The 26,620-nt window shown below is 43.9% G+C and overlaps 1 protein-coding gene across 1 annotated transcript in view; it reads right to left on the bottom strand.

The window, feature by feature from the left end:
• The window catches only part of ARMC9 (armadillo repeat containing 9), a 114,118-nt gene that overhangs the window by 78,249 nt on the left and 9,249 nt on the right, over positions 1 to 26,620 (bottom strand). The window contains exons 3-7 of the mRNA XM_019628226.1: positions 25,502 to 25,657; positions 23,207 to 23,299; positions 18,793 to 18,817; positions 12,696 to 12,853; positions 11,207 to 11,305 (exon numbers count right to left, since the gene is read on the bottom strand). Of these exons, the coding sequence (XP_019483771.1) occupies positions 11,207 to 11,305; positions 12,696 to 12,853; positions 18,793 to 18,817; positions 23,207 to 23,299; positions 25,502 to 25,657 (531 nt within the window). The remainder of the gene's footprint in view (positions 1 to 11,206; positions 11,306 to 12,695; positions 12,854 to 18,792; positions 18,818 to 23,206; positions 23,300 to 25,501; positions 25,658 to 26,620) is intronic.

Here is a 26,620-nt window from a genome sequence, read left to right as displayed (position 1 = left end):
GAAGACTGACTTCGAAAAGTGGGTTCCCCAGAATCCTTGACTGATTTATGATTTGATAAGTCAGCCGTGGCCGGTGAGCCTGCTCGCTTGCTTTCCTCTGCAGTATTTACAAACCACACAGATTCCCACCCTGAGACATCAAACCCAATTTTAACTGGCTCATGACCATGTACATTTTTGTATTTTTTAACCCTTGATTTTTTTTTTAATTAAATGAATTACCTATTCCTATTACTGGTTTAAATAACAAGGAATCCAGAAAGTCAGTTTGGAATATCAGATAACTGACTCATCTAACCTATTAAGAGGACCAAAACAGCCAAGATAATGAATCAAATGAGTCAAATAAGGACATGCCCATACTAAAATATTAGCATAATATATACACAAAAGAAAACATTTTACAATTAGTGATACTGGCTAGTTCAGAAATGAAATCCACCAACCTCCCTGCCTGTTTTTCAGTTAAAAAAAAGTGTTCTATCTTTTAAAACACTGATTCTCTTTTGCTAAATTTTGTATTGTTCTATTTGCCCTGTGAAGCAATTAACTGAAAAGCAGTAATAACTGAGCCTTCCATGAGAAGAGCATTATTGGGGCTTTACTATCCAATCAAATGTTAAAAACAAATGCCAGAGATGGACTCTAGGAAGAGTGGCCAGCACCTCTCCATGAGAGGGAAGGAGATGGTGGGGTTTCATTCATGAGTACTTACTGGCTTCCTGGTCTCTGTGAGGCGCTGGTGAACAAAGCAAAAGCCCTCTTCTCTCGGGCTAGCCGAGTGGCTCAGTTGGTTAAGAGTTAGCTTAACAGCACGTGCTCTTAGCAACAGGGCCACTGGTTCGATTCCCACATGGGCCAGTGACGCTGCGCCCGAGCTGAGCTGCCGCCGAGCTGCCACAGGTGGCCAGATGGCTCAGCTGGTGAGAGCACGTGCTTCTAACAACAAGACTGCCTGTTTGATGGTGGGTTACGCCCGCCCGCAACTAAGACTGAACTCGGCAACTTGAGCTGAGCTGCTACCCATATGGCTCAGTGGATAGAGCATGCGCTCTTAACAAGTTTGCTGGTTCGACTCCCATATAGGATGGTGGCTATGCCCACCTGCAACTAAGATTGAACACAGCACCTTGAGCTTAGAGGCCACGAGCTGCCGATGTGCAGCCACATGACGACTGGCACCCTCCACAACTAAGATTGAAGAACAACTTGGCTGGTCCCCCTTAAATTCCCCAACACTGTTCCCCTCCCCCAATTCCCCAATCTAAAAAAAAAAAGCCCTCTTCTAAAAGGGCTTGCAACCCACTGGGGAGAACCAATGAGCAAGTAACTCCCTGTGCCTCAGTTTCCTCACTTATAAGGTGGTGGCAATAATAGCACCTACCTCGCAGGACTGCTATGAAGATTAAATTAGTTACTATTGGCCTCTTCATTCACTACATCCATCAAAGTACCAGGTCCTACTAATTCTATCACTAAATCTGTCACGTCTGCCACTTTCCCCCCAACCCCGATGCCAGAGACACCACTCAGGACTCCCTCTCTTCTGAACTACTGCAATAGCCTCCTAATCACAGTGATCACTGACATGTATTGAAACTTTCTATGTATCAGGCACACTTCTCGGTACTGTACATGCATTAATTCACCTCATCCACTGTCATTTCCATTTTTTTTTAAGCTGAGTCATGCTGCCACCTGTTGGCAGCTCAGCGGCAGCTCAGCTCGGGCTGGGACTTGAACCGCTGTTGCTCAGAGCTTGCACTCTTGAGTGAGCTCTTAACCAACTGAGCCACTCGGCCGGCCCTATCACTTTCATTTTTAGATGAGGAAACGGAGAGGTTAACTAACTTGCCCTAGGTTCAGAGTCAAACCAGGCCAAAAGTCGGGTTCCAAAGCCCACGTTTGCTCTGCTCCACTACTCTGCTTTAGGGCCCTCTACTTCCAGCCCTCCTTCCACACTCAGCCCAAGGTGATCTTTGTAAGAGTCACATTGTCACCTGCCACTGCCCTGGCTCTCAGCCCACCCATCCCATCGGCCTGTTCCTCAGACACCCCCAGTGCTGGTCACACAGGGCCCTGCCTCTGCCCCCAGATCCTCCCTCCAGTCTCCCTGACTCCCCATCTTGCAGAGCTCAGCTCAGACAGCCTGAGCTGGTGACACCACTCGCAGCATCGCACTCTACCCACTTGCACAACCTCAGCAAGCTTCCACTGCACTCCGTACTTAGCATGTTCACGTTGTGCAGTATCTGTTTCTCTTTCCCTCTAGTAGTTCTCAGCTGAGGGGCAATTTTGCCCCCAGAGAACACTCTGCGATGTCTGGAGACATTTTTGGTTGTCACATCTGGGGGTGGTGCTAACTGGCGTCTAATGGGTAGAGGCCTGGGATGCTGCTAACTGTCCGACAATGCACAGGTCAGTCCCTACAACAGGGAATTATCCGGCCTGAAATATCAGCACTGCTGAGGGCGAGAAACCCTGTTCTAGACACAAGTTTGCTTTTTGTTAATCATCTTTATATCTAATTCTCAGCCAGCACAGCGCAGATACTGAAAAACTCTTTATGAAATGAACTGAATTACACAAGGACATGCAATTACACCCATGGCTCACAGGAGGGCCAGTGAGGGTCCCTGCAGTGGCTGCAGGAAGACCCCATGAAAGCACAAAACAAGTTAACACAACTTCCTCTCTTCTGCGTCTCCATGCTGAGCTCCCCACTCTGACAGGGTTGCTGGAGCTGAGAAGTTCTGAGCTCCGGGATAAGTTATGAAGTTGAAATTTATCTTAACCTTGACCTCTGGGTATGAACTTGGAGAGCTCTCAGCAGGCATTAGTGGCCGCTTCCTTCCCTGTGTGGTGTCGTTAATGACAACACTTGAACACTGAGAGGGCTGCTCTGATCTGCTGAGCAACCTTCACCTTGGATCTGATTTCCAAATCACTGCATCAGCTGCAGGCGCTGTGGACACAGCTCCAACACGCTAGCCAAGAAAGAGAAGCCCCACGAAGAAAAAGATGGGAGAGGCTCCAAAACCATCAATCAGCTGGAATAATCTCCCTTACAAGCTAACAATGGATCTTAAACATGGTTGGACAAGCCCCGGAAAGGATCCCCTTGCTAAGGAGCTACTAAGGAGGCCCTGACTGCAGCCCAAGTGATCACTGTGTGAGTTCAGGAGTGTAACCAGGAGCTGAGGGGAAAGCCCCTCTGGCCTGAGGGCCCCAGTAGGAAGCTGCGCTCCCAACCACATGGATGTGAGTGCACAGCAGCTGGCCCATCTGAGGAAGCACAGTATGGACGTGGGGCAACCTCTCAGGGCACAGGTGGAGGGCAGCAGAACAAAGAAGGCGTTCATCCACCAATTAGTCATCCAGCATCTACACTGCCGGGCTCAGTGCAAGGCTCTCTGGAACCTGCGGGCATGAGAGAAATTCCTACCTGAGCCGAGAGCGAAATGGTGGCATTTATGCCTCCGTCACTTCTCAGCTGCACATAAGGAAACTGAGCTTGGCCCTTGGTGGTCGTGGAGTGGGGGAGGGGGTTCTCTTGGGGCCACAGGAGCCTAGAACAGGTCTTGGTGACAACAGCAGGGTGAGGGTCTTTGCTAATGATAACATGACGTTGGTGTGTTTAGAGAAATCGGTATTAGGTGTAATATGAGAGTCCCTTGGCCAAAAGCGACCAGAGATTTACTGGGTGACACAGGGGCAAGCAGTCCTTCACTGTGGGGCTTCTCTATGGTCTGTAGTGTGCTGCTGAGTGTTGTGAATCTCAGCACACAACGCATCTCAAGCTTATCACTGCAACGGTTTGGGGGACAGGGAGATCCTGTGGGATCAGTGTTACCAGGCCCATACTTTGGAAAACGCTGCTCCACAGGATGGCAGGTGTGTGCAGCCCAGGGCGGGTCAGAAAGGAAAGCCATGATGACACCAGTGGAGGCTGCCAAGCCCCAAGGTGACGGGAAGGCGCCTCTGGGGCTGGAAACCCCCTCAGACCAGGCCCATCTGCCGCCAAGCCTTCTTCCCTGGCCCTGCTTGAGCAGGACTAAAGTCGAACCGCGGTGGCCGCTTGTGGGGTGCAGAGCAGGCCAGTGAGGGCAGGACCTCAGGCAAGCGACCTGAAGGGAAATTAAATAGCCACAGTGGGACGCCTGAGGACATGTGCCGTAGCCACAGGCTGAAGGAGCAGAGGAGCAGCCCTGCCCTATGGAGAAGTGAGGTTGCTAGGGCCAGCTCTGTAACAAGGGGGACTAGCATGACACAAAAAGGCAGGGCTGTGAATGCAGAAGGGGAGTGCTGGAACGGAGAACTTCCGAGATCTGGAAACGGAGGTACGTAGGTGGAGTGGGAATGCTTAAGCATCCAAATGTGCCACTCAGCTCTACAGAAGCTTCCCTGGCAGGAGCCTGTCTGGCTCACCAGGGCATCCAGCGCACCTGCTACACCGCTCTGAGAGCCTGGAGCAGGGCAAGGCGCCAGCAACACGCACACCAGGGAAGTGCCAGGGGCTGGGGTGCTGGGGCTTCTTGTGGTGTCCACGACCAGAGCTGAGCTGGGGGGACAGATGGACACCAGAGCGTGGGAGGCTGGGTGCTTTGGACCTGAAGCAATGACAGGTATTCAGCAAGGGAGTAACATGATCGGATGCCTGTATGTACCTAATCCTTCCTGAAACTGAAGGGCATAAATAAATACGACACAACCAGAAAGGTCACCCCAGCTCCCGCGTGAATGCGTAATCAGAAAGGTGAGGGCTTTGAGGTGGAGACCGGCTGGGAAATGTTGCTTTAAGCCAGGACAGAAACAGGGTGAGCCTGAACAAACAAGGCCACGGGGAAGGAGGAAGCCCGTTCGGCTTCCAAGGTGGCCTGAGCAGGGGTGAAGGTGTGAGAAGAGCCTCGGGTGCCTCCCAGGCGTCCCTGGAGTGTCCCTCACGAGACAGAAGACACAGGAGGGCAGACCGCCTCTTTGGGGGAAAAGATGAACCCAGATTTGGACTAAGAAAATGGGATGTGCCCGTCAGACATTCACGGGGAGAAGGCCCCGTCGGTCTGGGCTTGGAGGTCTGGGCAAAGGTCTGAGCTAAAGGCACAGTCTCCCTCTGCCAATCATGGCCCTACCAACTGGTTGAGATCAAAGGTGTCAAGTCCTCATGTCACCAGGGTCAGTCAGTTCAGGTATGTGATAAATACTGGTATACGAAGTGCACCCAGGTGTGCAACTCTCCCTCAACATCCAGAGCACTGGGCTCAGAAAGGCGGCCTCCAATGTGGTGGCCTCTATGCCGGTCAAGGGCGGGCACCTTGCCAAGACCTAAGAAGCCACAGAAAGGTGACTCCCAGGGCTGAAGATGCTGCCCTTCGAGCCAGAGCTACGGCCCCCACAACAGGAAGCTTCAGGAAGAATCCTCCTTAGCAGAACAGCGGCGCAGGAAGGTTTCCTGAACAACTGCACGAGGACGTCCTGGAAAAGGGCACCCCCAGTCCCCGCAGGACTTAGTGCTAACAAAGACGGCTGACCTTGGAAGTCGAGGCCTTCTATGATTCGCATGCCCTGGGCCTTTAATTTATTTAATGTTATCACACCTGGAAGCATTTTAACTTGTATTTCCAATGAGGTCTATTCAGAGTTGTTGAAGAAAGGGAGGATTAACTCCCAAGGGGGCCATTTTTCCAAATAAAGATGTGTTAAAATGGAAACGCCCCATCCAAGGAACCCACAAACCCAGGGGTGCCACTTGGGTGAAAGGTGGGATTCACCCAGTGGGGCTAAGCTCAGATTTCCATCTTCAGACTGTTCCATGCTTGCCCAGTGCAAATACAGCGCTAAGAAGACAAAGACAGAACAAGACGTTTTCAAATGCTATTTGCAGCCTGCAAAGATGGATGGTGCATCGCTAGAAACAGCAAAAAAATTTAAAAGTCACCTAAACATCTGCTAGAGAAATGGTTAAATGTACTATACTGTTCTCCAATTAAAACTCTAGGAGATAAGGAAAATATAAACATGCTAAAAGGATATGGAAGACTCTTTAAAATGTATTGCTAAGTGACAGTTGCAGAACACTTCGTATAACAAAAACTAATCATATATAATTTTTAAAGTGCTGGAAGAATGCATATGAAACACAGTCAATAGCATTATAGGGAGGAAGGTGAGATGGGGTGAGTGTGAGGGAGAAGAGGGGTTTGTGCTTTGCTCCACTTACTACTAAATTGTTATATATTTCCCAGTGAACATGTAATCTTAGAAAATAAAAAACTCTACCTCTTGTGCCCTGAGGAGGAAGCTTCTCTTACTCCTTATCACCAGATTCCTGATATTACAGCAGCAGATTTATCTCAGATCCAAGCTGATTTGGTAAGGACTATGGAATAATAAACCTGAGATTAGGGTGGTGACAGACCGTCAAACTGCAAGAGGCCACCTGAGAGAGATCTCTTCTTAAAAAAATTAATCCTGTCATTATCAATCCTTCTGAGAGCACTTGGATTTGACTGCCAGCTCTGATAATGAGAGGTTTTTGGACATGAACTAGATAGGATGGGAACACATTTCTTCTCACTTATGGCGTTTCCTTTATGGGCCTCCACCAGTGTAATCTTTACCCCCACCCCTTATTCCGGGCAATGAGCCTGCCCAGAGAGCACAGGTCAGTCCTGCTCCCGGTGGCAGTGGTGGTAAGGGGCTTGGCCAGAGCTGTCCATGACTGGCTGGGTTCAAAAGTAGGAAACCATCAGTGTCTGGGTGTACCTAAATTCTATAGATAAACCTCTGAAGGACTTAGAAAAGAATGCTCATGTGCTGGAGATATATGTATCTCTCACAGATAAACAGTCGCCTGCTTAAAAAAGAATGTTTCGGGGCCGGCAGAGTGGCTCAGTTGGTAAGAGTGCAAGCTCTGAACAACAGGGCTGCCGCTTCGATTCCCACATGTGCCAGTAAGCTGCGCCCTCTACAGCTAAGATGGTGAACAACAGCTCGACCTGGAGCTGGGCTGCCATGAGCCGGCATGGCATAGGCTGCAGTGGGGCTGCAGTGGGCTGCCGTGAGCTACTGTGAGTGGCCGGCAGCCAGAGAGAGCTGCCGTGAGCCACCATGAGCGGCCGTCCAATGGCCGGCGAGTGACTGCCTCACCTGGGAAGAGTGCAATGATCACAATACCAACATGGGCCAGTCAAGTGACGTCCTCCACAACTAGACTGAAGAACAAAAGGACAGCAACTTGTCTGTTCCCCTTTCCCGATTCCCCAACGCTGTTCCCCTCCCCCAATTCCCCAATAAAATCTTAAAAAAAAAAAAGAAAGAAAGAAAGAACGTTTCATTATTCAGACCACTGGACATCTAACTGGAAGATTACCATCCTGAGCCAATCCCTGGGCTAAGATCGCAGGACTGACTTTTGCCAAACATGCGCTTTTTACTATTAAAACTCTTGACTTTTCTTTCTCTTTTGGAACACTCTGGGTATTTCTTAGCTATGTTTTTGATTTGCAAATCCTAAGACCCTTGAATAAAATTTTGTGATTTTTTTTCAATTAAAAAGAAATAGGAAACCCACCTGCCTATATATAAAACCCATATTCTCCAATATATGCTTTGTCAGTATCAACAGGGATATTTTCAGCTACTTTTCCTTTTATTCTTTTGTCCTATTTTTCAATTGGTTTAGAACTCAGCGGGGAAAGAAGGGTGCTACTTACTGAGCCCTTTTGAACTTTCAATAAGGAATGAGGTTGCAGAAGGCCAAATTGTTAACAGTCAGGTTTAAAAGCCAATATCGAAGTACCACACTTTATAGATACTAGCAGGTGTCTGATTGGTCCCAGTCAAGTCCCTGTTCAGAGTACAAAGAACTGGAACTCAAGGTCAACAGAGCACCCAAGGGGACGGTGATTAAGACCACACTAAAAAGGAGGCTGGCCTGTGTCTGCCTATTTACCTTGAAATTAATGGTATTCCATTTGGACCTAACATAGAATTTATTCCCTTCAAAAAAAAAAAAAGTAACCTTCTTCTCCTTCCAAACCTTAAATGCTCTCAGTTCAGTCACTAGACTTCCCATCTAAACTGTTTCCTAACTTCCTCTTCATACATTGTAAATCTGATATCATACATTGATTTTAGCCAGGCCTAATCAACTACAATATTTTTACACTTTTACAATGACCCCATATCTGCTTTTTATCATTGTGTAGAAAAATCTCCTAGGAACAATAAAAGACTATTTGCAGCTTTTATTGCCTGTTCCTAAGCTGATGACGCAGTGAAAAGAAAACGGTTATGAGCTTAGGTAAACAGAGCTGGTGCTCTCTCCCCTGGTTTCTAGGGCTTAGAATCTGAACCTTAATGGCACCTTACCGGGGAAAGATGGCAGGACTAGTCTTGTGACAAATGACGGGAACCTCTAATGGCATAAAGTATCAGATGTGTTGTGCCCCCTCCCCCTTTCAAACCGCTCTTATAAACATGATTATCAGTTTTAAATAAGCTGGATGCATCACTTCACCAACAGAAAATGGAAATATAGGCATTCTTGTACATGCAAGATCCGATGGGATTTTGTCACACACACCTGGAATACACTAAATATTTGCTGACTTTAATAAATAAGTGGGAGGGAGGGAAGAAAGCAGTGGTCCTAGTACACACAGACCCTGCTATGCTCCTTACTCCTAAAAAGCCATCCTTTTGGATGAACACATTCTGCTCCTCAACTGACTTACAGTTAACTGTAAAGTGCGCATGGAGTCCACTCAGCCCCTCATCCTGGAGGGCCCATGAGGAGGTTACTTTTCTGAGACCCAGATGCCTCTGTGTACTTTGCTGACAATTTAAAAATGGCCGATTCTCTAAGATTTTTGCATGCTAAAAGCACTATGGCCATAGAAGCACACACCCTGCAGCATCCAAGTGCCCATGTGAGGCGCAGCCCACACAACCAACAGCTCTGCGCTGCTTCTGTGTGCACCTCGATCGAGCATATGGCCAAGGACATTTGCTCTTCACCATCATCCTATGTGCCGTCTATGAAGACGCATGAGAGAAAGCACCCTCAGGTCTTAGCACCAGAATAACCATGTGAGGCAGCTGTCTGACCTCCTAATCTTCTTTAAAAAATGTGCTTAAACTTGTTTTTAAAATTCTGATAGTAATATATCTACTTGGAAAAAGTTCACGGTCTAAAGGGCACAGAGGGAACTTCAGTGACATTGAAAAGGTCTATTTTATGGACGTGTGGGGGGCTCGTGGGCGTTCATTTTACTGTTGTGCTTTCTAGGTTGCGTGTGCAGCAAAATACATAGATGCAGCAAATATCACATAATAAACATTATATGACCATTCTCTCTTCCTCTGTAAGTAAATCACATAACCGCTCTGCTGGAAGGCTCAGAGCCAAATCTGTGCCCGCCTCTTCAGGTGTACAGCAACTTAGGACATGTGTTTGGGTACTAACCTTAGCCCTGGCTTATGTTTATTATTCCTGAACTTATTTTCCTCTAACCACAATTTATTTTTTTCACCAGTGTTACTGAGATGTTGACATATAACACTGTGTAAGTTTCAGGTGTACAGTGGCATTTGATGCATGCATGTATTGCGACATGGTTACCACAATAAGGTGGGTTAACATATCCATCACCTCACCTAATTACCTTTTATTTTTTTGTGGTGAGAATACTTAAGACCTACTCCCTTAGCAACTTTAAAAAATACAATACAGCATTGTTAACTATATTCACCATGGTGTCCATTAGATCCCTAGAACTGATCCATCTTATAACCAGAAGTTTGTAGCCTTTGACCAACATCTCCCCCTTCCTCCCACCCCAAGCCCATGGAAACCACCAATATACTTTCTGTTTCTATGAGTTCGAATCACAATTTCTTTATTTTTATTTTCTATTTTTTCACTTCTCATATTTGTGTTTTCTCATGTTGTCATAATAAGCTGCTTCAAACCTACTTGAGAATGAGGTAGGGTATAAATATATATTTTTAATACTAAAAAATGCCTCTGTTTATGAAGACCCTAATATTAATGTGCAAACCCTGAATTAAAAGGCCTGGCTCTGACCCCTGGGGGTGCCTCAGATCACTCAGCCTCTGGACCAACAGTGGTGTGAGCTCCAGGACATGGGCTCACGAACTGTGAAAACTTCCCCGAGAGACACTGGTGTACCCACGCCCCTGGTGAAGAACCCTACTCAACGTCAAGTGCCCCCAGATGAGCTGCCCTAAGCAAGACATGTCATCTGTGTAGTATTTTGGCCTGGGATGCAAACCTGAATCTAATCATGAAGAAACAGCAAACACAAAAGAAGAGATGCTCTATTTTTAAAAGACGGGAGAGACTATATTCTCCCACAATAGCAGCGTCATTAAAGTCACAAAGAGACTGCGGGGACATTCAAGAGTAAAGGAAGCTAAAGAGACATGACAACTCAATGGAATACCTGACCCCAGACTTCCAGGGTTGGGGGAGAATGCTGTAAAGAATGTTAATGGCTCAACTCACAAAACTGGCAAATGCACCGAGTAGATAAGAATATTGTATCAATATTAAATTTACTGAAGTTGATAATATATGGCTATGTAAGACAATATTCCTGTTAGGAAACACACTCTGCACTGAAGAATTTAGGAATAAAGGGCCATAGTAGATTAATTTGTCCTCAAATGGTTCAGAAAACAGGAGTGTGTGTGTGTGTGTGTGTGTGTGTGTGTGTGTGTGTGTAGAGAAAGTAAACAAACAAATGGGTAAACTGCCAATGGTTGATGAATGTGGGTAAAGGGTATACAAATGTCCTTTGTGCTATTTTTACAACTTTTCTGTGTTTGCAATTTTTCCAAGTAAAAAGTTAAAAAGAAAGCCCCTGTCTTAGACCATATGACTTTCAATATGGCAGTTATTTAAAAAATAATAATAATAAAGTTTCATTCATTTCCTACTGATTTGCCCACTGGCACTGGCCCTTGGCCCCCAACAAGCAGAACTCACGTCTCCCCACCACCCCCAGGAGGCCATCTTCCAGCAGCTCTTCAAAAACAGCTTTCTTTTCCTTCTGGGAATTTACAGACCTCCAAAGCCAGCTCAAATGTAGACACCTGAATGTTATTTCCTCCTACTCTTTCATTTTCTTAGTTACGTTATTTTAAACTGAGGTGGGGGCACACCATGGGCACAGAGCCTCACCGTCCCAGGCCTCGTGAAGTCCACGCTGTGTGCCAGGCTCTGCCGCATCTGGTTACTGAAGAGGCGGACACAGACACTCTGCAGGTACTCCGGGGTGATCTGCAAAGAGGACGCAGGGCGGCTGGTGAAAGGCACGAATCTCACCCAGAGACTCCTGACACACCCTAGCAACGCTTAGCGCTCTCTGTACAGCACTGCACGGAGCAATGATCAGCGCTCTCTGTATGGTACGGAGGAATGATTAGCGCTCTCTGTAAGGAGATTTTAACGTAGGAGATCTCGGGAGTTAAAGCATTGAGCCTGAAAGAAAAGAACTACTAACATGCTACAGGTGTGATCATGGCTGCCACACTTTAAATTATGTAATTCCACTTGATGTACTCCCGCTGTCATGTAAAATAAACTGATCTTAAATCCTTTTTGTGTGTGTGTTGTTAATTCAAGAAATAAAGTCACTGGGTGGCCACAATGTAGTGCGAAGAATGCTGGGCTTCAAGTCTGAAGATCTGGGCTCACGCCGTGGGCTCGAGAACACCAATGGCTCTGCCTCTTACTTTCCTGACCTGCTGAGTGAAATGAATAGCGTCTAGGTCTCTGGGTCATGGTGAGCGGGTAAGCGAGATCACAATGTGCCCAGCACACGGCAGGGGGCTTGGTAAATGCTTACTGAATGAATGATGGAGACGTTTTCATAAATTATCAACTGCTTGACAACATGAGGCTGAATTATTACTCCCATCAATGCTACTGTATTATGGCGCTTTTCTATGGCTCTCATACCTCTCTCATTAGCTACTATAATTCAGGATTGATATACAACATCTAAGGTAGTAATCTGAAATGTTTTTCTTTTCATGTCTTAATAAAAATGTTCAGTTTCATGTGTAATCAATGTAATGTATATTCAAATTCTGATACTATTTCTCACCAATCAAATTGGCAAAATACAAAAATTTAAAATGTACACATGCCAATCCCACCCTTCCACCACAAACTTCGATCCCCTTTACCCCGCTTCACTTTTTTTTCTCATAACATTTGTCGTTTTCTAACCCTCTACATAATTTACCTACCTACTAAGTTTATGTTTACTATGTATTATCTCTCTCCCGACTGGGATGTACCCTACATGAGGGCAGGAATCTCTGTTTCACTGGTTGATGCCTCATGGACCCCAAATGCCTAGGACAGGCCTGGCACCTGGTAAGCATTCAACAAATCTTTGGTAAAGGAATGAAAAAAGTATATATGTAAAAAAAGAATAAGGTAAAGAAATAAAGACACGGTAGGTAATGTGTCAGGAAAGATGGATAAATACTACAAGCAGCATGATAAACAGCGTGGGACGTCAACTTGGTCTCTGTGTGCACACTGGCTTTGTGAAATCGAGGGGCGGGCGCCACGGCCGGAGGTGCAGGAATCGTATCAACACAGTCCACGATCCATCTTTATCTTGGAAAAGACATGGACCATTGGGGATCTTCCTTACCATCTTGCCGCTAACTGTGGCCTCCAGAGAATCCACCAGCTCTGCCGTGACTCCAATGAGGTTGTGGTAGTCCGCCTGGATCTTATTATACCGTTTCATGTACGTCATTGACCTCCGCTCGGCCTCTACCAGCTGCTGGTGGAGCTGCCGCAACATTTCTAGGAAGACAATTTATACTTATATTAAAACAAAACAAAAACAACAATTTAAGAAACCTGAAAAATAAAATATAATTTTATTCTTCTCAAGGGAGTACCATGACTACTATCATAACATTTTTGCTGTAACAATGAACTTGACGTTATTTGTGTTTAACACTTTACTTCTATTTCACACCACATTTAGTTACAAAGTGCTTCGTAATCACTGATTTTTTAATTTCTTGTCTCTGGTAGATCAACTGAATCATCTCTAACAAAATCTATTTCCTAGCAAAATCTATTTCCTTGACTGAACTCCCATACAATTTCTTTTAGTTTTCCTTCTCTTTATGAACAAGAAATAAACTCAATGTTTCTTTATATAATCAGCTCACAAAATGGTTGAACCAAACCTGTGTCTTTTTCTGGTTTTGCCCTCTGAGGTTGCTTGGGGAACAATTCATAACTGTAGGACAGTTCTTCATTTTAAGTAAAGGTTAGGGCTGCTGGACTGAGGCTGGAGAAAACTAGAGTCTAGAAGATTCCAGGTGCTCACTCTGCCAGTTCGATCAAGCATAAACCACCACATGGGCCTCAGAGAAGGCAGCCATGGAAGGTTTTAGGTTTCTCTTCTTAGAATCCCCACACGTCCTCCCCACAGACAGCACTTGATGACTGAGCCAACCCAGGCACAGCTGGAATAGCCGAATCTTCATTCGTCAGTGTCAACACTTCTTTGCCCCATCCTCCTCCCCTCCCTTGGAATGCTAAGTTTTGGGTAGGAAGAAACCCAGGTCAACTCACAATTGTCCCAATCCAGGCTCTGTGTAATATTTAAAGTCTTCATTTTAGAACATATTTCATGTATACAAAGAGATTTTAGAATTATAAAGACCCGGGCTCAAATCCCTACTCTACCACTTTCTTGCTGGGTGACCTGGGGCAAGATATTTAACTTTTCTGATTCTCATTTCTTAACCTATAAAATGGGAAACTGATAATGATCTTGAAGGGTTATTGTGAGGATTAAATGAACAAATATACTCAAAACACCTAGCCCTGAAAAAGTGGCAGAAAGCTTATAACCTAAAGTAGTGGTTCGCAAACTTTGAAATACAACAGAATCATCTAAAAATAAAGATGGCTAAGCCTCACCTCTGGAGACTTGATTTTGGGGCACAGGGTAGGAGCTGAGTATCTATATGGTCAACAAATGCCCCAAATGGCTTTGACGCATCCCCCACGTTTAGGAACCACTGTGCTAAGTTATTCATTCTTCCCAATTTGTGTCCTGCACATTCAAACTGTATTTCAAAAACTTATTCATGTGCAGACGTAAAATATTTTAACTCTTAAATCTCCAAATATCACACAAGAATGAAGTATTATTATTCTTATTACTATTATTATTTAGCACCCACCAAATCTCAGTATTGAAAGAGAACTTTAAAAAGTCATCTGGGACAAATTTACATCCAACACTTCAACCTCTGGAGAACATCCCTGGAAATCATCTATCAAGCTTCTCCTCAAATATTATTAAGAAGAAGTCACTACTTTCTCCCTACACTAACTATCATGAAAGTCTTTTCATATGTACAAAGTTCAAAGTTATATAAACTAGAACTCCCAACAATGAAAAATCTACAGAATATTAATGGGGTCAAATGACCTCCCAAATCACTAATGTTAATGTCACCAGCATAGTTCCTCTCTAAAGGGGACACACAAAGGAACTCTTCCCCCAGAAACTCATTGTACAATTAACTACATGTAAAGGACTATTTGTGGAACTTTTGGCTTGGGGAGTCAGAATTGGAATTTACGACAATTTCAAAGCACGGTAGGCCTGAGGGAAAAGTGACCTAATTGCCAACAGCCTACAAGAAAGAGAGAAATAGGCAATTGGGCTGACAGGTTTGTGACCACATGAAATATACCATTTAGCAGAACAGCCGGCTTTCCAGAGACATCACCTTGCAGACAGCTGGCTACAAATGGGACCTGAGCTATTTGAGTCACAGATCAAAATACCAACTTTATTTCTTAACGTTAAACAGAACTTTGACTTTTTTCCTGTCAAAATATTTTATGAGACAAGGACATCTAAACCAAGATGCCTTGCCATGTGAGATCTCAACTTTTAATGGAGAGGGTTTGTTCCATGTTATTTTAATGAAAATGGCTTAGTCATGCCAGTGAAATTTATTGAAATTCTTCATATTTCATAACTAGTGATGTAATTTGTACAAAAGTACAAAGAACTATGTCCCAAGTTTTAAACAAGGGATATATGAGTATACTGCTAAAAGTAGGCCAGTGGGGGTCACAGAAAGTTCTCCTGTAATTCCAGCAGGCACTGGAATTAGTGCCTGCTGAAACAGTAACAAAAGCGATGAAGACTTTTCCTACAGTCAAGCTTCCTCTTGTTAACGTCCCTTCTTCATTTAGGCACATTGCTTTTTCTTTTTTAAAGTGTAGATGAGATTTAATTTTAGAGACCCCTTGGCTGCTCAAGACAAAACGATACATTTTAAAATATGGAATTGTTTTCCTAACCTATTATAAAAACCTAAAATCAACCACTCTATCTTCACAATAGGATATAACTCTTTCTTCTTTATATTCAGATATAAATCAACTCTCTGCTATTTTGCCAATTCACAAATACTAATAAAGAAACTTATGACATAACCATAAATATAGGTCATCATTAAAAAAAAATACTATTTAGGCCTCTGAACTCTAGAAAAATGATCAGCTGCTCATTTTCTGATGGGGCCAAATCAATTAATGCCAGAAATCCTAAAAGATACTATTTTTGTTTCTTTTATAGGTGGCTAGGTGTAAATAATAATCTTATTTGCTATTTGCTAATCTAAGTTTTTATTCTAAATACCATTTTTAATGTACTTCCTTTTGAGAGAATCTCCCACTCCAAGCACTTTTCCTGCCTTCTCCAAAAATTTATAGAACTCTCACTTTATCCACAAACCTTCTTATCAAGACATATAGAATAATATGACCCAACCATTCAGTTAAAAAAAAAACACCTGCATCTACAATCAAATTAAATTGGTGGCATGTCTGTGCCTGCAGTCACTGCAGCTGTAGTTGTGAGAGGAGGGGACAAAGTGATGACAACTGGCTGTTGTGACACTGGGCCTGGGCCCTGGCCCCTGGTACAAGCGCTCTGCGGTGCTAATCTCTAATCTCCATGGCAATGCTGCTTTGTGGGGTTTATTCAGCCATACACACACATTGTGCCCGCGAGACTCAGTTATGTTTGGCTATCCTAAGACAAAACTCCATTACAATCAAACTTAAGGCTTGAAAACCCCGGTCTCCTTGCTGAAATTCAAATGAAAGCTCTGTAGAAAAACAGGCTCTTCTATTTTGTACTCCTTCTCCCATGTTTATTTTGTCTGCAAAATTATCAGAGACCACTTATCAGAGACATAAGCTTTCCCGGCAGAAAGCTATCCTCCAAAACTGCAGGGTATGCTGGGGTGACAGGAGCTGGCAGAAAGTCAGGACTCGGGGAGAAGTGTCTCACCACCTTCCCTCCCCCAGTGCCAGGGAGACCAAAGACTGAATCTGAACAGGGACTGGCAGACTGAGACCAGAACTAAGGCAGTTCTCTGGGACCCAAAGGACGCAGGTAGGGCGGTGGCTTTAAAATAGGACAGCAAAGTCTCTGACACTTCTTCCCATCAAGCGGTGGAATATAATTCTCCTTCTCTGAATGTGGGCTGGCCTTAGGAACAAGCTTGTAATGAAGAGAATGCAGCAGAAATGATGCTGAGTTATTTCACAGGCTGGGTCAGAAAAGGTGACACAGCTTCCAACGGCTCTCTCTGGGACATTCACCCTTGGAACGCAGCCACCATGCCCTGAGGAAGACCAGGCCACACGGAGAGTCCACGCAGGTGTTCTCGTCAAGGGCCTTTGCTGAGAACCCAGCCGACAGCCAGCAGGAACCACCAGACTTGTGCACATGGGTGAGGAAGCTTTGGAGGTGGCTCCACCCAGTTCTGTCTGCTTCTACATGTCACCCCAAAGGAGAACTGCCTAACTGAGCTCACAATTCCCAGGCCATGCAAGATGATAAAAATAAGTGGACGCTGTTTTTTTATGCCACTGAGCCTGAGGTAGTTTGTTAGACAGCAACAGAAACAGAAATAGTGGTGCAAAGATGCATTTCCGGGAGTTATATGGCAAGACACAAGCACAAGTGCCCAGCCCAACTTACGAATTCCAACTGCGCTGTATGTGAGAAAGCTGGCATAGGACCACCTGAGCCAGGGCCCAGGAATTGGACTAACACTGCAGGGAGCAGGCCTGAGGAGCTGAAGAGACCCCCTGGGACTTATCCTCCGCCATAACAGTGCTGGGGACACAGCAACCTCAGGGAGCTCCAAGGCTGCAGCCTGGTGACCCACGGAGGACTCCATGTCGACCCCGTGAGGCCACATCTGTACCTCTGCGCCTCCATGCTCAGGCACAGGACCACTGCTCCTCCATGAAGGGTCCGTGGGGACCGTCCCCTCAGAGCTCCGGGAGGGGCGGCACAGCTGGCAGAACCAGAATTCAGAACTGTTGGGCTGGGATACGCAAGGCTACAAAAGACAAAAACAAACCCACAACCTCCTGTCCCCGGAATCTACCAAAGCCCTCCGTGTGTCAAATCTAAAGCACCACTCACTTGTCAACTTCCAGGAAAGCAAAGAGCTAAATCATTTACAAATGCCCCCTTTCCTTAGAAAACTTTAATTCTCTATCAAGAAACATGGACAACATGGACTAACAGTGGCAGGAAGTTTTGAAATCCTTGCTAACATTACTCTGCTGTGAAGAGGGCAAATGTGCTACTTCATGTAGTAAAACTCCACCTGCTGGGAACCGAGGGTGATGCCATCACCACTTCCCCATGGCAGGACACACATCACATAGTCTCTCCAGCATAATTTAAGCAGTCTCCAAAATGCAATGCCAAAGACAAAACTCAGGCAGAGAACCCAACCCTGGCCACTGATTTCACGCTAACTAAAGTTTTTCTCACCTTCCTGAATAATAAACAGTTCTGGTAAAAATCACTGATCATGGAAAAACCATCATTTTATGCTAAAAAATTATGACTGGAATTCCTAAGACTGAACGTAAAAAATGGAAAAGCTTGATCAGAATGGGTACTCCATATTGCTACTGAGATAAGACACCATTAGACTAGTTCAAGGTGAAAGTGAAGGACACTAAAATAGTTTTTTCCCCATCCATGCTATGCTGTGTCTTCTAACCATGCTGCACAGATACATCGGCACAGTGCTTAGATTCTCTTCATTTCTCCACATCTCAGGTATCTGTTATGCAGACAAAGCTAAAAATACCAGCCTTCCTGAAAAGTAGGCCTCAAGGAATCACAGATAAAAATGTTTGCAGGGCCGGCCAAGTGGCATGTTGGTTAAGAGTTGGCTTGTGATGCCAGCTCCGAGCAGTTCGGATCCGACATCAGGGCCAGTGACCCTGCGCCCTCTACAGCTAAGATGGTGAACAACAGCTCAACCTGGAGCTGGGCTGCCGTGAGTCGTCGGCAACGGCGTAGGCTGTAGTGGGGCTGCAGTGGGCTGCCGTAAGCTACCGTGAGTGGCTGGCAGCCGCCATGAGCAGCCGTTCAGATCTGCCTCACCTGGGAAGAGCACAATGATGGTGCCAACTTGGGCCAGTGAAGCAACGTCCTCCACAACTAGACTGAAGAACAAAAGGAGAGCAACTTGTCTGTTCCCCTCCCCCAATTCCCCAATAAAACCTTAAAAAAAAAAAAGTTTGCAAAGCATTTCATAACTATTTAGACTTTTAAAGCCCTCATTTTCCAAGTCTATGGAATTCTCTCTATCGCATTACTTAACACTTGAGTTGGCAAAGTTGTTATTACAAAAATTTTAATCTAGGTGACTTACCTTTGTGATTTTGTCCATTCTCTTTCTGGCATGAGAAAGAAGTTCAGGAAAAATAGGCATCCATGTATCTCACACTGTGTGGCCAGTTTGAGAAAGAGCCTCACTCAGCATGGTGAAAATGGGAATTCTCAGGACGGCGGTCGCCACTTCTTAATGCTGCTATACTCGTAAATAGCTAAGATGGTTACCGATATCTCAATACTTGGACGACTCACTTTGAAATAAATCTCTCCATCTCCATTACTTCTGTGTGCAACCAACTCTTGTACTATTTCAACATCCCCTAGGCTGGCCTCCTTACCCAGCTCAGAAGACCTTCCTCACTGCTACCAGAACGTCCTAGGAAAACCGCAAATCTGCTTTCATACCCTTTAATTCTAATTTCAATGCTACAGCTTTATCCTAAGGAGACTGAGGTGGGGTGGAAACAGCAGAGCACAGTAGCTGCAATCACAGGCTCTGGAGTCAGGCTGCCTGGGTTTCAACATCAGCTCCCACACATCTGGCCACATGTCTGAGGGCAAGGTATTTTACCTGTTTTGTGTGGGTTTCTTAATTTTTTGGTAACAGCTTTACTGAGGTGTAAATTCACATATTATAGAAATCACCCATTTAAAGTGTACATTTCAGCGATTTTTAGCATAATCAGAGTTGTGCAACCATCACTACAATCAATTGTAGAACATTTTCATCACCCCCAAAAAGAAACCCTGTACTAATGAGCAGTCATCCCCATTTTCCCCACCCTCCCCAGCCCAAGGCAACCACTAATCTACTGTCTCTACAGACTGGCCTCTTCTGAACATTTCATACAAATGGAATCATACAATATGCAGCCTTTTGTGTCTGGCTTCTTCCACTTAGCACGTTTTCAAGGTTCATACATGTTGTAGCACGTATCAATAATCCATTCACTTTTCTATTGCCAACTAATAGTCCAGTGTAGGACATTTTGTTATCTGTTCATCAGTGGATGGATATTTGGGTAGTTTGCATGTTCTGGCTATTACACACGGTGCTGTTATGAACATTCATGCACAATTTGCTGTGTAGACATGTTTTCACGTCTCTTGGGTACATAGCTAGGAGTGAAACCACTGAATCATAGGTCACTCTGCTTAATTTTTGAGGAAACAACCCATTTTCGAAGAATATTTGGGGGAATGCTCTCTTCATTTGATAAAAATATTAAAAAATACATATAGCGATAACTATCCTAGTTTATTGTAAGCATTACATACTTTGGGGTGTATGCACATAAACAAATTCACTTCTGGGCTTTCCAAAGTTTCTACAAGGAATATGACCAATTTTATAATCTGGAATAAAAAAAGTGATTTTGTTTTAAAGCTGTAAACATGACCCTGCTTAAAACATTTATTCTCCTGCTTAAAACATTTCAAAGGCCCGCGTTTACCTACAGGACCGCTCACACACCTCCGTGACCCAGCCCCTGCCGAGTCTCCGACTTTCTCTGTCTCAGTACTTCTGGTCCAGCAATACTGAATTCTTTCTGGTTTCCCACACATACTGGCTCGGTGCTTCTGCATGAGCTGCTCCCTCTGCCTCGAAGTCCTACCCCTCATTCTGTCTGCCTCACAGACTCTCCTTTTATTGTTCAAAACTCCTTCTTGGCTAAGAGAACTATGTCTTGACCTTTTCTCTGGATCCTTAATTCCTGGCACAATATTCAACTTAATATCTATGTGGAACTGAACTGCAAATATTTCCACAGAACAAGACAAGAAAGGGAATCATGTTTATAGTTACCTGCTATGTTTCAGTGTATTGACTTCAAAGCATGTTGAATAGGATGAAAGGTGCCAAGTATGTGCAAACCATAATACTAACAGCTAACAGCGATCAAGCACTTACTATGTGCCGGACAGTTTTAAGCAAGTTTCACGTATTGACTCAATCCTCTATTATTTCTATGAAGCAGGTGCTATTACGAATATAACTAATATGATTTAGTATGTAAGTAATTTCTTTTAGAATCTTAACATATTGGCACCATGTAGTTTAAGCTGAAAAATGCTCTTTAAAAAGAGTATTAAAATAATCATAAGCCAGGTTGGAACAATCCTAATTTCACTGAAAAACTGTCATTTTATATAGAACGCTAAGGGAAAAGGATTGGATATGCAAGCATCATGGTATGTGGGTAGGGGGAAGTATTTGAACAGAACCATAAGGGTTTAAAAGCAGAGAGAAGAGCTATAGTTCAGCCTGTCTGTGAATAGTCTCAAGGTTGAGGAGCTGGACATGGGCAGCGGAGACCCACTGAAGGCTGAGGAAGCTGAAGAAGAAATGTGTCACAGAATCCCAGGGACAAGAGTTCATTGGGCTTTGGAGTTATTGGGTCGTCGGAAAAATCATGACGTATTTTGTATATGTTTTTCAAAGGTCATTTATTTATATAAAGAACAAAGATCAATCAATGATATATTCTGTTCGATAACCTTTTGCCATCTTTCAGTGAGCTTCATAACTCCTCGTTCATAGAAGGACCTGTCTTTATTTGCGAAAACTGAACAAGGTGCTGATTTACAGTCTCATCTGAATTGAACATTATACCACACAAGGAGTTTTGAAGACAGCAAAACAAGTGGAAGTCTGATGGCACAAGGTCAGGTAAGTATGGTGGGTGTGGCAACACATCCCATCCAAGCTCCAATAAGTTTTGATGGGTGATCAAACTTGTGTGTGGTCTCGCGTTGTTGCGATGGAACACAGCTACTTTACAATTAACAAGCTCTGGACGTTTCTGGATGATGGATTTGTTCAAACTGTCCAATTGCCGACAGGACACATTAGAATTGATTGTTTGGTTCCTTGGTAGGAGCTTGAAAAACACACCACCTTTAAAATCCCACCACACTGAGAGCATAACCTTCCTCTGATGAATGTCTGCTTTCCATGTCATTTGAGGCGAATCATCACGTCGGGACCAAGACTGTTTGTGCACCACATTGTTGTAAACAATCCACTTCTCATCACCAGTTATCAGTCACTTCAAAAAAGGATCATTTTCCTCACGTTTAATGAGCATATTGCAGATGTTTATACGCGCCGTCAAATGAACTTCTTTGAGTTCATGCAGAACCCAAATATCGAGCTTGCTTACGTATCCCAGATTCTTCAGGTGGTCGTGAATGCTTGAATGACGGATGTTCAATGTTTCTGCAATATCTTGTGTCGTGTAATGTGGGTTTGACTCGATCAATACCTTTATTTTGTTATCGTCAACCCCGGTGAACCTCCCTGACCTAGGAGCGTCATTGAGATCAAAATCATTAGCACAGAATTTCGTGAACCATCGTTGGCACTGATGTTCTTGTAGAACATTGTCACCGTAAACTTTATGCAACTTTGCATAAGCTTGACGTGCATTCTTCCCTTTATGGAAGTAATACGGCAAAAATGCACAGTTTGGTCTTCCATCTTCAATTTGTTGTAAAATCTCCAAAACTCAACCAAATCGCTCAATTTTTTTTTATAATGAAGCTAGAACTGTCAGCTGTCAAATGACATAGGAATAACATAGATGCGAATGACTCTAGTACTTCCAAAAATGAACTAGCACCATCTGTTGCAAACATGCATCATGACTTTTCCAACAACCCAATAGAAAGGAAGTAGGTATTATGCAGTGAAGTGTCCTCGATTTTTCATTAAATTAAAACAAACACCAACTTTACAATTCAAAATGTTATATTCTTGTTATGAAATAACTTTTGATACATCCTTGTTCAGAATAAAAGGAGACAAGCATCCTTAAAGACTGACAAGCTTTAGAAATTCAACTCCCTAGGGGTGGGTGACCACCCATCCCACTCTTCCCTGGGCAGGCTCCATTTATACCTGCTGCCTGGCACTCTGTCCAGTGAGTACCCCCTTTTTGCTCTCAAAAGTGTTATGATTTGAATTGGATTGTGATGATGGTTGCACAGCTCTACACTTTTGTTAAAAATCACTAAATCGTAAAATTAAAATGGGTGAATCTTATGGTGTGTTAATTATACCTCAACAAAGTTATTTTTTAAAAAGTCCCAATTTGAATGACGAGTTATATGGTCATTTGATCCAGAGGGCCTCAAGGCCTTAAAAGTGGTTGACTGATCTTCTACAAAGGGACAGTTACTCCAAGGAGTTCTTTCCTAAAAACACAGACCTTTTTTCCTATCAAGACAGCTTCTAAGCACATGACATAAAAATAAGAGCCTAGTGAGTGTCAGAGACACAATGCCATAGAAGTCAACCCTTTATGGGCCCTGGCACATCCTCCCATTAAAGCTTCACTTACCTCATAAATATGAAAGCAGCACTATCAATTATCCCTATTTATGAGGCAGTCTAAGCCAGTGCACTACTCTAACACCATAGGTGGTCTCCATCTGCTTCAAAAGGATACATACAACGTTAAAAGCTTGGGCGTGTTACTGGCTTTAAAAATTAAAGCCAGAAACTTTTCCAACTTCAACTTTAATTCTGGAGTCCAAGAATCCTAGAGAAAAAAAAGACAAAATAAATGAAAGCACTAGATGACTAAATGCCAACCGCATTGTCAAGTTGTGGCCTTTACGGTTAAATTACCCCATCACAGTTACTGAAATCAAAAACAAGGTGTCTTACCAGTGGTGTGATGCTGTGAAAAACAGGTTTTAGGACATCTGACCAATTCATTTATAGAAGGTTCAAGTGCCCACAGTAGGAAGAAAGAACAGAGTTCCTTCACAAACAGGGAAAAAATAACCCTGTACATGATTCTAATATTTCATGTGCTTTCAACACAAGCATGAAACGTAACCTTATTAGGTTGAGTACCAAAAATAATTCAGTCTAGTTTAGGCATAGATGGCACTGGCAGGCACACAGAATGATCACTAAGATACTAAGTCTCCCGAAAAAAGGGACTTGCATCCATACGCCTCCTCTAGATGAGAAAGAAACGCAGTAGCTGTTATTGCCTCAAATACTCCATCATGTCAAGAAGTATGATATACTTTTAGTTTATCACTTAAAGACAAATTATTTACCTCAAATAGTGCTCATTGAGAAGGAAAAAGTAATGACTTAATAAAAGAAAAAGTGTGAAAAGTAACAACCTTTGTCAGGGCAATTTTCCCCACGGTCTTCATGCAAAAATATCTACCACCCAACCAAGAAGCTGCACAAAAAAGAAGCCATAGCACTAAAAATGCATGCCTACTGACCTCCGAGGTCCCGCCCGATCTCCCACAGACCCGCCCACCCTTCCCCACTTTCTCTTCAGTTTACTTCCTCATCCACGCCTCCCACCCTACCCAACCCAGTCTACCCGTTATCGTTATCTGACTTTCAAAAGAATCCTGCCAGAGAAGCAGAAAAGTCTTATATTTAAAGAAGATTTTGCAATTCCCTGATACTGCATGATAACTTTATTTATAATACATGTGGTATGGGTTGAACTGTGTCCCCTAAAAAGACACGTTGACGTCCTAATCTCCTCAGAATGTGAGGTCACTGGGAATGGGGTCGTTGCAGATGTAATTAGTTAAGATGAGGTTGTTTTGGGGTAGGGTGGGCGCTTAATCCAGTATGACTGATGTCCTTATAAGAAGGAAATTTAGACAGGATCTTTAGAAAAAGCAATCTAATTACATCAAAATATTTCAGTCTCTAAATACATTTCAATAAAAGTCTCAGTGGGACATACTAATTTTAGTAAGTCAACATAAATTAGTATACTAATTTTTTTGGTAAATCTTATTAATAAATATTATGCTGAAATGTTAACTAAAATGAAGTATAACAATTAGAAGAGCTATAAGCAAATGGTCTGATGCAAATAACACTGCACAGTCAGGTAATCAAATATACACCAAGTAAGTGAGAATTTTAATACAAATTACAATATACATCCCTCGGGCTGGCTGAGTGGCTCGTTGGTTAAGAGTTGGCTTGGGAGTGTGAGCTCTGAGCAGCAGGGCTGCTGGTTCGGATCCCACATGGGCCAGTGATACTGCCCTCTACAGATAAGATGGTGAACAGCAGCTCAAGCTGGAGTTGGGCTGCCGTGAGTCGCCAGCGATGGCATAGGCTGCAGTGGGGCTGCAGTGGGCTGCCGTAAGCTACCGTGAGTGGCTGGAAGGCAGCATGAGCGGCCGGCAGCTGGCATGAGCTGCAGTGAGCCACCATGAGCGGCCATCCAATGGCCGGCGACTGATCTGCCTCAGCTGGGAAGAGCGCAATGATCACAGTACCAACATGGGCCAGTGAAGAGATGTCCTCAATTAGACTGAAGAACAAAAAGGACAGCAACTTGTCTGTTCCCCTTCCCAGATTCCCCAATAAAATCTTTTATATATATATATATGGCCAGCAATTATGTAAAGTACTTTCGAGTTCTTTTACAGACTACTAATTTTCAGTGTAATTGAATAAATTATCCTTCCGATACTAAAAAAGTATACATGGAATGACCTAAGAGATTAGTACATTAAAAATATTTATGTCGATCTGGGTTACGTCTTGGTGCAACCAAAACAAATCATATTTTATGACATAAGAAAAATTCGTTAAAGGCAATTACCTGCATATTCTTAAAATATAACAAAAGCAAGTTTTAGTTTTTTCCAGCATCATTCAGAAACAACCAGCGTAAACAAGGTGAAAGCACAATGTTGCCAGGGATATGACCCAGGACTCCGAGACTGCTGTCACTTACCTGGAAGAGTTCTTTAAATGACGGATGTACCATAGGGTTGGGAACAAAAGGCAGAGCATAGAAAGGGAGAAACTCCGTGGTCTGGCTCAACGCTGCCCCTTTGGTCTCCAGGTAGGTTTTGAAATAAGAAATCCTTTCATCCAGTTCCTCTTTGTCCTACAAGGAAGGGAAGAAGCTCGCTGGAGGTCTCCTGCTTGACGCCCAGTCCACCCGTCCATCCCATCCTCTCTCTGAGGCTCCCTCACTTCCAGCCACGTCGCTGGCAGGAACTGAGGTCCCCACCTGGCCTTGCCAGTGCGCTGTCTCCAGTCATTCTAACATCACCCCCAATTTCACCCCTTCATGACACTGTCAGGAATATGAGAGGACAGAAGCATGTTCAATATGCTGCCATTTACTTTACCACCATTTTCTCATAAACATCACTTGTAATGGCAGGATGACACCTCATCTTGTGGATCCATCACAGTTTATTCAACCAACTCCCCATGACTAGATATGTACATTGTTTCCGTATTTCAGAGATCGTAAATGTTTGTGTGCATTCCCAGGATTCCCTAGGAGCGGTTTCTTAAGGTGAATCGTTTTTTTGAAACAGAAGTTTCCATATCATATTCCTTCCCTTCACTAACCTGCTTCACTAATTCCATGTGAAATCCAAGGCAAGGCAAGTCCTTCTCAGGGTCTCCATTTCTTCCTGGGCCTCAGGGGGGAGGTCAGACAAGTTGAGCTGCTCAACCTTGAGTCTGGCGCTTTTCTTTCTGGACAACCCTGGCCTCACCAGTTACGTCCCCACAAGGCCGTGCTCACAGGTGAAGCCTGTTCTAATCAGTGCATCTCACTGCACCTACACCGTGAAGCCCTCTTCTGACCACCAGACTTAAAAAATATCTATGAAAGCATATCATTTGCAACGATATGGGTAGACCTAGAGACTATTATGTTAAGTGAAATAAGTCAGTCAGAGAAAGACAAGTACCATATAATAATTGCACTTATATGTGGAATCTAAAAAACTGAATGAATGAGCAAAGTAAACAGAAATAGTCTCAGAGATATAGAGGAACAACTGATGGTTGCTAGTTGGGAGGGGGTGGGGATGAGAGACAAGGGGAAGGG

This window comes from Hipposideros armiger, unplaced genomic scaffold (genome assembly GCF_001890085.2).
Source record: "Hipposideros armiger isolate ML-2016 unplaced genomic scaffold, ASM189008v1 scaffold_17, whole genome shotgun sequence".
NCBI lineage: Eukaryota > Metazoa > Chordata > Mammalia > Chiroptera > Hipposideridae > Hipposideros > Hipposideros armiger.
The sequence above is the reverse complement of the archived record's forward strand: the minus strand, read 5'-3'. Positions and strand labels throughout refer to the sequence as shown.